This window comes from Musa acuminata, chromosome BXJ2-2 (assembly GCF_036884655.1).
Source record: "Musa acuminata AAA Group cultivar baxijiao chromosome BXJ2-2, Cavendish_Baxijiao_AAA, whole genome shotgun sequence".
Taxonomy (NCBI): Eukaryota; Viridiplantae; Streptophyta; class Magnoliopsida; order Zingiberales; family Musaceae; genus Musa; species Musa acuminata.
In genome coordinates, this window is record NC_088339.1 from 27280455 (window position 1) to 27295668 (window position 15214).

At 38.5% G+C, this 15214-nt stretch overlaps 2 protein-coding genes across 15 annotated transcripts; both read right to left on the reverse strand.

Moving 5' to 3' along the window:
- Positions 1-257: 257 nt before the first annotated feature.
- On the reverse strand, positions 258-10209 carry LOC135605716 (probable ADP-ribosylation factor GTPase-activating protein AGD14). Of its 12 annotated transcripts, none has more exons than XR_010484520.1 (16): positions 10002-10143; positions 9692-9920; positions 9460-9521; positions 8021-8108; positions 7885-7946; positions 7709-7805; positions 7141-7584; positions 6525-7037; positions 6246-6386; positions 6059-6169; positions 2044-2121; positions 1122-1251; positions 1005-1050; positions 833-929; positions 658-745; positions 258-545 (listed from the first exon to the last, which is right to left on the reverse strand). XR_010484520.1 is itself a non-coding variant. In XM_065096123.1 (16 exons), exons 2-16 carry the CDS (start codon positions 9785-9787, stop codon positions 506-508), a joined length of 1974 nt encoding a protein of 657 aa, XP_064952195.1. In that variant the 5' UTR covers positions 9788-9920; positions 10002-10209; the 3' UTR covers positions 258-505. The 12 variants fall into 12 exon arrangements, 8 of the variants coding, with proteins under 8 accessions (XP_064952195.1, XP_064952194.1, XP_064952193.1 ...); XM_065096123.1 differs by having other exon boundaries at positions 1025-1050; positions 7240-7584; positions 10002-10209; XM_065096122.1 differs by having other exon boundaries at positions 845-929; positions 1025-1050; positions 10002-10209.
- A 1138-nt stretch (positions 10210-11347) lies between these two features.
- Positions 11348-14282, reverse strand: LOC103975787 (ADP-ribosylation factor 1). Of its 3 annotated transcripts, none has more exons than XM_065096129.1 (7): positions 14147-14282; positions 13639-13796; positions 12976-13046; positions 12652-12771; positions 12249-12367; positions 11795-11876; positions 11348-11642 (listed from the first exon to the last, which is right to left on the reverse strand). In XM_065096129.1, the coding sequence occupies exons 2-7, from the start codon at positions 13784-13786 to the stop codon at positions 11637-11639; spliced, it is 546 nt and encodes a 181-aa protein (XP_064952201.1). In that variant the 5' UTR covers positions 13787-13796; positions 14147-14282; the 3' UTR covers positions 11348-11636. The 3 variants fall into 3 exon arrangements, with proteins under 3 accessions (XP_064952201.1, XP_009389144.1, XP_009389145.1); XM_009390869.3 differs by having other exon boundaries at positions 13639-13846; positions 14147-14281; XM_009390870.3 differs by having other exon boundaries at positions 13639-13827; positions 14147-14280.
- Positions 14283-15214: the final 932 nt, after the last annotated feature.

The window sequence follows — 15214 nt, forward strand, 5'->3', positions numbered from 1 at the left end:
GACAGCTTTATGATGTTCGACGCCAACTTGTACATACAACACGAAGGTCATGGGATCACCTTGTTCTGGTCTGAGATGTCACGTTGTAAGTCTAGAGGTCCTTTGTCGGTCTTGTTGTGATCTCTCTAAAAAGAGATCCAGCTTTTACATTCTATTATCACTAATCTCTACAAACAAATGATTGATCTTATGAAATGATTGATTAGTTTGACAAGAGAGCAACATAAAAATGTATCTGAGATTCGAACAAGTAAATATGAACAAAGGCTATTAATAATTGCCTAAAACTGAACCCAGAATCTACGGAACAGTCTCAACTATCACGTTCTTTGAACACAAAAGCAAGCGGCAAAGTCAATGTTACATCTGAGAACGTCATACTAACGAAAGATAAACAAACGAATTACAAACACTCTTCTGGAATGACAAGATCTCAACAAATAAATATGGTACAATTAACTAGTTGCAGCAAATCGGGTTAAAGCATCAACAGTTCTTTAAACCCCTAGTACCAGGTTAACATAATTGCCAAAGCTCTGATAAATCTGAGGCCAATAAAAGGAACAAACAACATGCAACCACAAAACAGTTAACATTGTTCGAACATATATCAAACATATACCCAAAATATCATCTCCTTAAGTCCATAAAACTAACCTATTTCCACTCGGGAAATCTTTCAAGCCAGCACATATATATATGAAACATGCCAGATTGCATATGTTGTATAACCCTCCAGATGTGGCTGTAGCACAAGGTTCAGAAGAGAATATCAGTACATGTGCCTTCGATTACAGGCTATGATGCAACGTATAAACATGTCGAATCCCACCAGTAGGTATACCCTTGGCAGACAAACTGATCGAGCAGTTCTCTAAGCAAAAGGGTTTCCACCAAAGGATGCAACAGGACCTTGTGAAGTTAAGTCCCTGGTTATACCAACAATATTTAGAATACATACCAACTGCCAAAAATGCAGGACAAAGGTATTCAACACAGCCTACCGCAATTGAGAGCTTGGTACCTGCCCTGCATTGTATGCTAGGCTTCCTGAAACAGAAGAATCAAACACTTTTAACAGTGTGATGATATATAATCGATGGACTCACTGAACGCTTTACCTTGAGGTACAGGCATAACGCAAGCTGCAACTGAATTCTGTGAAAACCATGTTTGGGGCTGTCCACCAAGTAAATTTGTAGGCAAAAGTTGATTTGGCAATGCAGTTTGCAATGAGTGCATGTCTGGAAACTGCAAAGAAAAGCAACACACTTGAACCAGTATCCTATCAGTGATTCAGTAAAACTGATGCTTCATATTTAGAAATATGGATAGTTTTTTTATGCATCCATCCAACAACTCTAGATCAAGATAAATTGTTTGGTTACTTTATTGAAACGACCTAGGATCATATTTTGTTGAACAAGATGAGTTCATTTGCATTTTTTAAATGAGTTTTGGATGCTACATGGTTTCAATCAATGAAGACCATGCTTCTCGATTTCGATTCAAGACTCCATCATAATTATTTTTCTTTTAGTTCTGAAAATGAACCCCCTGTTCCTACTAATAAGCTACCAGCCAAACTAATGTTACTATGACAAATGATACACTATAGTATAAGAGATTTTAGTGCATAAGTTAAAACAACTACAGTGAAATATCAAAGCAAGCAACTACCATTCTTGTCTAACTGAATCTAAATGTCATCAAATGTTATGATAGTCATCAACTCATACTGTATTATAACTGAAAGGCGCAGGAAAAGAAATTTTTTTTTTTGCCTATTAGGTACTCTTGTAGATTTCAAACTACATTAAACCATGCAAAAAGAAAAACTGCTTGCTAAACAATTCTGTTTTCTTTAGATTTTTCTGCCTTTTAACAGAAAAATAAAACTATCTTCCTTCTGACTAAACTTTTGAATTCAAACTTTCCAGACCAAAGCAAGATCTTAAGTGTTCTAAAAAAACACAAACAAAAGGCTACATCAGAACAGGAATTATCACATAAATTTCAATGTAATTTCTAATTGCTGAATACCAAATTATCTTTGTCTACATCTGAATCATATGGAAGATCAAATGGATTTGTTGATTTCTGTTCTTGAGTAGTCCCTCCCTGCAAATAACAAATGGATTGTCATGTAAGACGAATGCATTTTGATACATGCTATCGTTATATACAAACCTTCAAGGAACAACCAATATACACTACAGAATAGACAGTTACTCATTGAAGAAGAAACTTAAATCTTAGCAGTACAGTCATCATATATTTCCTAACAACAATTGCTGCAGAAGGGATCAAACAACCTCCTCTGCTTCACATATACTGACATCATACTGTTCCAGGAATTATCAATCATCACCCAATTATCCAATTAAAGAATGTGCAAAACCTAGCCTGGTATGGTACATATTGCATGCTGTACTGCACCATGCCAGGCCTTGCAAGTCATTAGCCCTAGCATTACCAAGCCTTGCACAAGGCTATGTCAAATGGGATGTACCACAAAACACACTCTGAATGCAAGTTATGAACTGATTAGCACACAACATTATGGATCAAACAGAAAGTTCTATGAATTTATCTGACTGCTCTTTGGAGGATGTCTAGTTGTCATACAAATTTCCAGTTGCATACTTCCTCCAGGACAATAATTGCTTAATATATCTGATAGCACACTCACATTCCAATGTCTCTTGAGCCTAGGCACAAGCTGTGAGGAGATGAAGTCTAACTAAAACAGGATGCCAAACATGATGGCTTATAAAACACAATTTAAAGACGAAATACATTAAAATTTGGATGTCATTATCATGCATTATTAATTTACATAAAATTAATTAGTCTTTCATTAGGTCAAAGTCTTTCATTATTAATTTACATATAATTAGTCTTGCATTATTCAGCCAGTTGTAAATCACAATAACAAAAAGGTGGTTAAAAAGAAGAGGATAATGGAAGCAACACAAACAATAAATAAATAAGTAAAAGACAAACTGACACATCAAAACCTAAATGTTTCAATCTTTTTTACAAAAAAAACCTCATGGCTAAACTCTTTCCATTTCTCAAGATACAAAAATTCAGACTCTCTTTACAAAGACAGACCTACTTAATCTGTTGCATCACATATACCTTGTGATTATAATGGATACAAAAGTTTTAAAAAACGTATAATATTAGGTACTTTAGTGACAGACACTGAGGAGGATGATAGGATTGCCTATGGATGTTGCTGTAAGTAGAGCATGGCAAGAAAAAATTGGTGTAGCCAATTGATCAGAAAAATCAAGTACCAACAACTTCTCAAATTTCATCCTTGGTCAAGCACTTGGTCTGCTTATCTGCAAAGGATTAAATACACTAAAAAGTTTGAAGATTCCACTTCTTACCTTAAAGTAATGTGAAGAAAACATTGCAGTACCAAAAAGCTTTACACAAGGTAGTTTAATTATATCTCCTGACTCCTAAATGCCCATTGCTTATGTATAATGATTTGGAAATCCAATCTGGTTGACCATGTCTTCAACTCAAATTGTACAACATATAATAAGGTATCTATATAGAATTAAGGAGTTCTGATGCAAAAGTTGTTGCAATAACAAATTTGGATTTCTATTTTCAACAGAAGCAACACTGAATTCATAATCATACAGAGTAGATACAGTCAAAATGTTAGTGAAAACCCTCCAAAATAAGTACAATTGACTAAAAGACTTGTCCACCACAGGAATGGAAGTTCTTTTCTTTTGTTCCAATTCCATCACTTTGACGGGCATAAATCTGCCAAAGAAAATGACAGCTTGTCGCCTGATCACAAGATCTTCAGCAAATTATATTTTTTAATGTCATACTCACTCTTCCATCATCTAAACCAGCAGGCTAAGTATTGTACGACTTTAAATAAATCCCTATATAAACGAGAATTTGTTCAATCTAGCTGCCAGCAGTGGATGCAGTAGAGTGCAACTAAGCTATGCTAGAATAGCCAACAAGGAAAGAGATGAGGTTGCTCAGGTGGGCAACAGCACCTTCAAGGTACATGCAGGGGCTAGACTCTGTTTTCAAGGGTGTATGAATAAGGAAAAGATACACGAAAGAACTATAAAGTTGCATGGAGGCAAACCAAAAATGGCAAACAAAATACAGAAGAAAACAAGGAAAGCACTTCAGAACCAGAAGACCTAGTCTAGTGTCTACACCTTTTGTGGACCATAATGAAGGGCTTGGCACCACTCATATATGTTAGTGATGCATAAATTGCCCATGTCAATACAATGTATACTCACTCAGAATTCTCTTCCCATTAGAGCACACTATCATGCCCAACTAAATTCTAAACCTAATGGCATATACATCAATAAAAAAGTTAAACTCTTTTCTCAAGGTTTGTCGTACCGTAGCATACCACTCGTCGGATCGGTACATAAACCGCCCCATACCGGGCGATACAGGTTACATGGCCCCGTATCGGGTGATACGAGGTCTGTACCGATCAGAACGATCGAAAACCGATCGTTACCGACCTGTAATGGTTGGTAACGGTCAAATTTTAACCGATACCAATCAAGGGCTGAGATTATCCTATTTCAAATAGTCAATTTGACCGTTAGAATAAAAGGAAAGAGTTTCTAAACCCTTTCCTCCCCTCTCTTTCAATTCATTTCACTCTTTCAAACTCTTCAACTCTCTTAAACATCCCTAGCAGGAGGAAGATCCCCCTTGGTCAGAACATGACGGAAGGAGCTGAACACCATCGAGTTAGACTACTCTAGGAACTAAATACACCCAACCATCATAGTCGTCCGCCCAATGTACAAAGGCAAAAGGGAAGGCACTAGTATCGGCTGCATCGTTGGAAAGAATCAAGTCGGCCGACGAGACACCTTCTCAATCGCATTCAGCAACTCGCTCGGTCCAAAGACATAGCAACAACGTGGGCAACAGTGTCTTGATTGATGATGGTGGTGACGTCAGGGAGTCGATGATCCTGTCTATATAATTTGAGAGTGGTGTATGGACCGAAAAGCAATATTTTATGCATGTCATCCAAGATTCAGATCATGGAACTCGACGAGATACTAGTCAAGCTTATACACATAAGGGAAAGGTAGTGGATGATTTTGAGCAAATATGACAGAGCCAACACGACATGGACATAAAGCGAAGCTCATCATATTCACAGCCATTGTATTACAAAGAAATTTAAGATCAACAACAGTACGGTAATAGTTGGTCATTATTCATCGAGCAACAGTACGATGATCGATCTAATGATACGGAGCAATAGATTAGTGGTAAAAGTAAAACTTTCGACATTGATGTACCAACGGTATACGGTATATTAGTATACTATGTCGTGGGATCAATTTCAGAATTGGGTCCGACAAACATATCAAATTGATATACAAATATATAAGATCGAGGACCCTAATTCATCACCCATGGAGTCTTATCATTCTTTTTGGTGGTAGAACCAAGTATATCCATCAATTGATTATTTGATTCATTTGAATCTTACCATTAAATTATTTAAAAAATAATCTAACAATTTAAATCATTTCTTTGTAGATAATTCAATATCAATGGAAGAATGGTCCGAAACATATTATAAAGTTACTCCTCAAAGTCCAAAAAAGATATTACTATTCTTTTTAAATTTAGATTATTTTTGCTAAAATTATACTAAATTTATATTTATTTTCAACTTAAAAATCCTAATATAACTTTTTTTCCATTTTTCAGAAATTTCTTGAGCTATTTTTAGCCATTTTTATGTATCGTCGGTACGTGCCGCCATATCGACACACGGTATAGATCAGTGCGTACCGTATAGGTACACCCTTACGGATTGATAAGACGAACCCTATCTTTTCTCCTCTCTTCTACTGAAATGGACATTATTTCATATGTATATTATCATTGCATAACCTTGCTAAACACATGAATGACATTGAACTAGAAAATGGAATTACCCTTTCTGCCTCAACGATGCTAAGTCTTTGTTAACAACTTCACAGATCATTCAGAATAAATATAAAAGACAAACCTTCAAGAATGGAACTGAGAAAAATGAAGATCCAGATGAGCCATCATATGGTACATTAAGAGCCGAAAATTCATCTGTGCTGAAATTTTGTGAACCAACCTCGACAGGTACCTTCAATATTTCAAAGATAAGCATATAATGCTGATGAGCACAAGAAACTTGTGCAACATCATAATTGAAAAAGTACCTCTTGATATTGTAAACTGGAATATAGAACCCCAGTTGCAGGAGGATTGTGCACCAGAACTTTTGCTTCATTGGTCTGCAATAGTTTGTTGGATGATGTTTGCTGAAAATTTCCATCAGAAAAACCAAATGCATCCCAGGTCTGCAAACCAAAAGCAAAACAAAAAAAAAGAAGAAAAAAAAACTAATTGAGCATCATGGATGATATTGAGGTAGAATCTGTGAAACATCATTGACCTGGGAACTAATAATATAGAAAAATGGTTGCCACATTCCTCACCTGAGAACTTTTATCTGTTTCTGATGATGGTATAATTTCATCATGCTGGTCAGCAAAAAGGAAAAAAAGGTCCTGAACTGCATTTTGTGGAAATTGATGCTTTATAGCCTGAGAAACCACAGAAGTAGAGTCCTTCTGTTCAGAAGCAGGATTTGCTTGAGGAGGTAAGTCAAATGTGGCCCACCCGACACTATCAGAGAATGATTTGGTCAATTCTTTTTCTTCTGAAGGGACAGGAGACAAACGTTGATGGTTAACAGCAAATACATCTGTAAATGAATTTGAAGAAGGAATTGGTTGTTTCATAACTGGTAGACCAAAAAGATCCTGACTCCTGGCATGCGTAGGAGCAGAGTCTTGCATCACAGAGGGAGTTACAGATATATCTGGATGCTTGACTGGAGATGAGTTCTCTGACTCGAGAACAAGATCAATTATGTTACTTGAACTAGATGGTGTCAAAGATGCAGAGTTACTGTCAAAGGATCCGAAGCTACTTGATGATGCAGTCCTCTGGACAAAGAGAGAAAAAAATCATTATATATCCATCAGTCATGTAGTCACATCACCAAAGAAATAAGTTGACTAATTAGTGAATAACTTATGTATAATAGACCTGTGAATGTGGGAACCCATTAAAATTCTTCTTGATATTTGCATCAGCATATGTATTCGACACTGAGGGTCGTGTATCTTCAATCAAAATATTTCTTACTTGATGTAAAGGAGGACTGCTATTATCAGTGTCCTGCAGATTTGGTGACTGGCCATAAAATATAGATGAACCTCCTCCACTAGTAATGGAGTAGTCTGAATTCCTTGAATTAGGAGTCTCGTTAGCAAATCTATCCTCATACAACTGCTTTGCTTGGTGACCTGGACTGAACATGAAGCTGGAAATCTTGCCTTCATACAGACTACGATCTGAACCAGGTTTTCTTGCCAGCATCCCAGACATTTTGCCATTGCATCTTTCTTCATATTGACCATCATAAGGTGGGCTCTGTGAGAAGGAATGATAAGAATTGGCTCTCCTGTGATCTTCATGGTTCTTGTGGGTCTACCCAGAGTACAAGGGCAAAAAATAAATACAATATTAAAAGAACTAAAAAACTGCTAAACGACAAATATAATAAGCATCATAATTTAAATTTCAAAAACAATAAGATATCTTTGGAGTATACCTGCATGTCTCTCGGTGGCTTGTCAGAGGATATCCCACCAGCATACTTCTTTTCCACATAAACATATTTGATGAATTCTCTCAACTTATCAAGGTTGCTGTAATATGTATCCGAAAGTCCATGAAACTTCAAGCACACTAAAAACAAGAGCATGGCAATAAAGTTCTATTATTTACCTGCTACTAGGCAACCTCATTTTTTCTGTATCCCAATCCTTCAAGAATATCTCTCTGGCACGCTGCGACAGAAAATTTTACATGAAATTTTTGCATAGCCTATTTCTGATGTATTACATTGAATTTTTCTTGTTACCTGATTGCCTCCTTTTTGTAGAGCCTCAACTTCTTGAGAAGTAAATTTTGCCATAGATATCGATTTCACACGGTGAGTAAACTCACGACTGTATGGTAAATAAAAATTATATATAAAATGCCAGAAAAGAAAATGTGAGAACTCAAGTAGCTATCTCTTAATAATATTAAATACCCAAAATATCAATCATCCAAGAAGCTCCAACCGCAATACAATCAATATCTTGATATCAATAAGAAAAATATGCAGCTAAGCCAGTTTATGTCCCTAGTAATCGGTGTTCAAGTAAACCCCACAAACTCTCATGATAAGTCTCATGATGGATGTGAGATAATGAGAAATTCTGTATACTCAAGATCCATATTTAGTCTTCTAATTGTTGAAACATGATAGATTGTCCAAAGCAGCCGGTCATGTATATTTGATAGTCCAGTGCATGAAGGTTTCAAAAATATGGGATCTAAGAGGACACTGCTGTAGGACAAGTTCAAGTATTCCTTCTTCTAGTTATGTTTGGATAATCTACATTAATGTCTACCCAGTTGATCTTTTCCAATCATAAGTGTCTTAAAGAGTCCTAGGAACATGGATGGTCTTTTGATAACGGTGTAGGAGATGTCTTTTAATAAAGGGTATAGCCTAATGTGGTTATTGTAAGTGACAATTGAGTAAAATCTGCCTGTCAACCATTATTCTCCATTTCCTCTTACTTCCTCTATAATTTTTTATACTACTATTTCCTACTGTTATCATCTCTGCTAGGTATAAACCACAATAGCTGTTGCTCTTCTTCTCCTTTACTCCAGGTCTTCACTTTTTTTTTCAATCTTGCCGTTTACTCTGGGCTGTTCCCACTTTGCTCATATTACTTTCCCGATACCCATTACTCAAAAATTATTCAGTATAATTTGGTAACTAGTACCAACATGAAAAACCCTATTAGAATTATTGACCCTAGATAATACCAATGCTAAGAAAGTCAAATCACAAAAGAATACCCAGAGGATAGTCAACAGGCTTCCAAGGAGAGGTAAAGATTAGCAAAATCATTTTTGGGGCTGCCTTATGGGAAAGTACAAAAGAACACCCAAATCCTTTATGAGTCCACTACAACATCACCCATTGAGCATGAAGAACAAAAGTCCAAATGTTTCTTCCTAACTCAAATGTTATCCATTGAGCAGAAAGAAACCACAATGGCTGTGAAGCAAATTAAAATTTTAATCCAGGGGTCAGGAAATAACGGACTTTTGCAGCGACCACACTAACCTTCTTTAGGTTTCAGCCGTCAAATAACTAGTGTTACGAATGGACACAAGAGTTAAAGTTCCATCTTCCAAAAGTAAAGTCAAACTCGTCGATTTGACTGATGGAAAACACTATGCTAATGCAAGAAGGCCGCAATATCACAAGCTAAAGAAAATCAATCAGTCACTCACTGTATTCCGCTGCAAGTCACGCAGATGAAAGTCCAAAAATTGACGCAAACGTACTGTGGACCCTGCACCAAGAGAAAGAAAAGCAAAGCAAACCAACCATATCAGCACCATATAGTCATACGAAAAGGAGAATATCAAATCGCACAAGAAGAAATCAAAGAGACACCAAAGCGTAAACAATCTGATGACGGATATTTACCCAAACAAAGGGAGTTTCAGAGAGGAATCTCACCAGACTGTTGCAGTTGATGCACTTCCTGTTGGGAGGAAGCTTGAGGAGACCTCTGATGATCTTCTCATTCCTCTCGTCCTGCTTCTTGCTACTCATCCTCTCCTAATTCAACAAGAACCCAGCGACTCCGACCTCCCGTTCCAGTTAGCTCCAAGGATAATAAAACCTAGCCTCCTAAGCAGACTGCGAATCCAGCGCCTCCGATCTGCGGATCTCGGCCAAAAGCGAGCTGAAAGACAAGAGCAAATCACAACTTGCGTTTCGCGTGAGGAACTCCAGAGATTTAGAGAGGAAATAGAGAGAGAAGTACCATCAAGATCGACCAAGAGGGAGCGATGCTTTGGGGGATTCCGGCAGTCGGAAGGGCTGCGAGTGGGAGCGGAAGCGAGATTTGGGCGATCGCCAACAATAATGACAACAATAATAGCAGTGCAGTAGGAAAAGGATGGGTATTAATAGCTACAAGGGAAGCCGGGCCGAACAAATGGAAACCGCAAGGTGGAGGAAACCGGTGGCTTAGAACAATAGAATGAACTGTGTTAATAGTCATTGTGGTCGTTTCTTTGGTGGTGTCTTCGCCATCGTCACGAAAGGAGGCGACGAAGAGGGTTACCGGGGTTTTTACAGTTACTGCCGGTGAGTGTTCTGATCGATGGGTGGTACGACGGCACGGCGATCAGATTCAAACCGGTCGATGACGTTTAGATTTTTAATTAAAATACATAAATTTAGTATTTACATGAAAATTTAATTTGGTTTTTTTTTTCTGGGGGAAAACGGAGGTTGGGTACCGGTTGGGGTGACGGGAACCGATCGTTTTAATCACGAGACCCCATAAAAGCTCGATGCCGCCATTGTCGTTACGAGCTGAGCAACGACCGGAAGATCCGGCGAGAACCGCTTTCTGTCATGTGGGGTCCGCCATTGCATTATGTGACAGCGGCAACGTGCAGTGTGTACGATGGGAGGCTAGTATGGTCCCTGTCGTCGCCAAGGCATGGGATCTTTCTGCGGGACCCAAAGCATTGGAACATTATTATTGTGGAGATAGTGACAGAAGAGTAATGATGCAAGTTAAGTGCCCTTCAGTGCCAAGCTAAAGAACTGAAACAAAGCAAAGTCCGACCCATTCTCGACGCCCACGCGCGCCCCCAAACCCTCATCCCGGCTCTGACAGCTGCCCCCTCCCGCCACCACCGCCTTCCTCTCTCGCCGTAGCTGTCGGTGGCATCGAGAGTGGTGCTCCATGAATGCTATTTCGATCGCTGAGAAGAATCCAAGCGATGTGAATCTAGTTTGGCTGTGAGGGTATTGGTTTAGTTTGTTGAGTTCGTAACTTCCTTTAAAAGGAGCACGCAGATGCTAATAATGTGTCGTTTAAATTACATGAATGTGGATGCTGTGCAATTGGCTATAGAAAGCATATCGAAGAAGCTACAGGTGAAAGCTGACCAGCTCGTGCGATTACTACGACTAATTTTCTACCAACTCCCACAGGTTTTAACAACCAAACTAACATGAATACACTGATGATAGATGAGGGTGGACAAATTCACACTGGGCTTGTTCCTAGCACAAATTCATACTCACTAAAGTTGTCAAGAACGAATTGGCTTAACGAGATGGCGCACAAAATTGGCATCAAAACCCGAGAAATACAGAAAAGCAGGCTGAGAAGCAACCATAAAGATGTTATCCGCCGGTGATGATCTCAACAAGCAAATGTCATCTGTTACGAAAATAACCAGAAATGAACAGAAAACACAAGGTAGCCAACATCTCAAATCATTCTGAACAAGCAAAATCTTAAGACGTAAATGCAAAAAAGCTGAGGTAAAATAATCCACATAAATTCCTCTAATAGTTCTGTCGGCTCTCAATGTCCCTTGAGCACTCAAGACCAGCATCGGGAGAGAGACCATATCAACAAGCACCTCCTGGCAATTTAAGCCTGATGAGCAAAAAGCAAAACGTGCATCAGGGCAGAGTTTATTTCGATTTGTAAAACACAAGTAGGAGCTGATATATCTTGTCAAATCATGTCAAAAGAGATCATGCAAGCATGAAAAACAAATTCCAGCAGCATAAATAAAGAGAAGATACCTTGCTGGCAATGTTGCTGGAGAGCCAATCAAGCCCCTCATACAAACCCTCACCAGAAGTAGCGCAGGTACTCTGGATGTACCTGAAAATAATCACGATGAATGTGCCAAATTAGACAGGACTTGCAACCTCCTTAATCTCAAATGGTTTACTTGAACACTAGCTGTCTTGCCTGCTTATTACAAAATTCTTCAAATTGCTCGCAAACAAAAAGGAAGAATAATCTTTTCGTGCGGTATTTGCCTAAATATGATAGTTCAGGAGATGCACATATAAAAAAGATCACTATTTGTGGTCTAATTGTATATTCATTACTTATGTGTGCTAAATAATTTGAATCCTTCACAAAAGAGGGAGGGAAGATTGCTCTTTTTTATTTAACAACAGTGATTAGCCAGACAAAAGATAAAGTTCAGCTTTAGATTTTAAGCTTAACGAAAGCAGAGTGTCATACCAGTGTCGTTGCCGCAGGGAATGCAGGCCAAGTTTGTCCGTGATCTCAGCAGCATTCATTGCATTCGGAAGATCTTGTTTGTTTGCAAAAACAAGCAAAACAGCATCCCGTAGTTCATCCTACCAGTACAAGATAGAATTCCTCATGTTTGTGATAATCAATTTATATTGTTAAAATCTGATCCATTTGTTTGCAAGGGTTATGCACATACAAAATAATTTAAGTAGATGTACATTTCTGTATCAACTATGGTAGTAAAGCAGAAAATACAAATAGATAAACAGTTTTTTGCAAACAGGGAACTAGTATGATGCACATTATAGTTGGTGTTATCACTAATAAGCAGAGACAGGAAACAAAACCAAAGGGGTCAAAAAAGTCATTACCGAATGGAAGAATTTACCTCATTCAGCATCCTGTGGAGCTCATCCCTCGCCTCAACAACACGATCTCTGTCATTGCTGTCGACAACAAAAATAAGGCCCTGTGTGTTCTGGAAGTAATGCCTCCATAGAGGTCTGATCTGTTGTCGACAAGATCATATCACCAAAACAATTATCAGAGAAGTAATCAGATCAGGTAACAAAAACAAACAAATTCCTGTGAGAATAATGATGACAAGGATGATTTTCTTAATTATATTTAACAAGTAACTGCATCAGCAGTTCTCACGCATAAACCATACTAATCAAACAACTCATATGAGCTAACGCTAAAGCTATGGTACCTTGTCCTGACCTCCGACATCCCAAACAGTGAAGCTAATATTTTTGTACTCCACAGTCTCAACATTGAACCCTGCAGTGAAACACTAAAGCAAATTAAAATTGCCACAAAAGAAAGAGTGTTTATGAGAAACTCATCAATATTGCCACTGTCCCTGACTCCCTCCTCCACAACAAAACATGAATTGACCACATAATCACAGCAACATTTTAGTGATCCAAATGGAGAAACATAGATAGAATTGAAGTACATTGGAAAAAGAAAGAACTGAGAACACAAGAAAATCTCCACAGGGATTTACAATAGGTCATGACATTCTAACCAAAGAATTTAAAAAAAAAAAAAAACACTTACACTTGGTGAGGTGCATTAAAAATACGATAATAATTAACATTAAATTTTCCATAGACTTGTAAGCAGCCTTATATTTTTAGCCCTACCCATGGATACACATACCAGCATGTAAACACAGTTTGGGATAAAAGATTATATCACTTTCATACTATAATTAACTGCTAGTCAAGTAATAGCAAAACTATTATCCGGTAACACAAGAGGAAACCCATTAAGGCTTAAAGGAGCTCAAACATTCGGTATCATTTTTTACAATAACAGTAGACGTAAACGAATATGACGGGGAAAAATAGGGAGACAAAAAGCTCACCGATAGTGGGAATGGTGGTGACAATTTCTCCGAGCTTGAGCTTGTAGAGGATGGTCGTCTTACCAGCAGCGTCAAGACCCACCATCAAGATCCTCATCTCCTTCTTCGCGAAGAGGCGACTGAACAGCTTCGTGAACGTGAGCCCCATTGCTCCTAAGCTGTTACATCCAACACGCACGGATCCAAGATCTAAGGAAAAAGAAACAAACTATCCAAGAGGAGATCAAAAATTTGTAACGCAGATGGGAAGATCTACGACCCACGACTACGGGCGTCAAATTCGGATTCATAACCAACACGAATGAAGAGATCTCTAAGATCTGCACGTGGATCTCGAGAGAGCACAGTTATAGGGTTCCGATCCAGAATCTATAGAACAAATTCAAGATAAAAGGGGAAGAGGCGAGGAGAACAGATCAAAGATCTAAGAAGGCGATCTGAAATGCGAAGGAAAGCAACCGATCAAAGGATCGAGAGATCCCGGCAAGAAAGGGGAAGGCTCAGTTACCTGGAGATCTCCGCGGGCGGCTTCGCGCTTTCGAGCTCTGAGATGGGAAAGAGGCAGAGGGGGTGAGGAAAGGTCGGTTTTCTATTTATCGGTCGAAAGGCCGGCTTTCGCACGTGCGACCACCCCGGTTCGCCGGGAGACGACCGTCCTATCACGTGACTACGAGTGATGGAGAATCAATCCACTATCGCACTTGTAGTTTTCCCACACAGCAGCGTAATTATTTTTCTTTAAATAAACCCATTTCGATCACCGGTCCCCTCTCGTCCCCTCATCGCCTACGACTCCGTACACAGGCTAACCCCGCCAACTGCTCCTCTCCCCTGCCCTGATCACTTGTATCTCCGTGGACAGACTTCAAAGCTCCCATCCTTGGTCACCTATGCTTTCGCGCACTAACTGACAACACCAGTCTCCCTCGTCTGGCCACCAGGCGCCTTCCTGCGATGATCGATAGGTCAAGTGACCAATTACAGTTAGGGCTGTGAATGCAACGATAATTTTTCAAAATTATAGAGATAAAATGGTGTATGAGAATTTTTCAAGTTTGAGGCTCTCTAAGGAAAAAAAAAATCCAAAGTTAATGAGTTTTTTTTCAAGAATTCACGTAAATATATATATATTCTTTATTTTTTAATATCTAAATGATAAATATCTATTTATAAGTAACATGAGAAAAAAAATGGATGGATTTTTTTAGGAGAAAAGAAAACAGACATAGCATCTAATTTATAATTAGGAGAAGACTTAAACAAATAATCTAGATAGTAATTAAAAAAAAATTAAATCATGAAAAAAACTCTAAAGTTTGAGAATTCCTTATAGAAACTATGACGATATGAAAAAGATTATTTTATCCTAACCTCCATCGTGCCTATCATTGTTATCTTCTTGCACCACTTTCTTCATTACCCCTGTGCAAGGGAGACAACCAATAAGGGAAACTAATAAGGTCAGCCTATGAAAAGGGAGGGGCAACAAATAGGGCCAACCTAGGCACAAGTGACCAAGGGAGGAGAGGGGGGTGCCCAATAATACCAACCCATACGCACGCAAAAAGGAGCGACT

Bases quoted from the DNA above. Each gene is read 5' to 3' on its own strand.
- LOC135605716 (XM_065096121.1), bottom strand. From the start codon at position 9,787: ATGAGTAGCAAGAAGCAGGACGAGAGGAATGAGAAGATCATCAGAGGT. The intron at 7,947-8,020 runs GTAACAAGAAAA...TTTCTGTCGCAG, and splicing joins TACAAAAAGGAGGCAATCAG to CGTGCCAGAGAGATATTCTT. The intron at 1,252-2,043 runs GTATTCAGCAAT...TTTTCTTTGCAG, and splicing joins ATGTAGACAAAGATAATTTG to TTTCCAGACATGCACTCATT.
- LOC103975787 (XM_065096129.1), bottom strand. From the start codon at position 13,786: ATGGGGCTCACGTTCACGAAGCTGTTCAGTCGCCTCTTCGCGAAGAAG. The intron at 12,772-12,975 runs GTACCATAGCTT...TGTCGACAACAG, and splicing joins ATGTCGGAGGTCAGGACAAG to ATCAGACCTCTATGGAGGCA. The intron at 11,877-12,248 runs GTATGACACTCT...GATTATTTTCAG, and splicing joins TCCCTGCGGCAACGACACTG to GTACATCCAGAGTACCTGCG.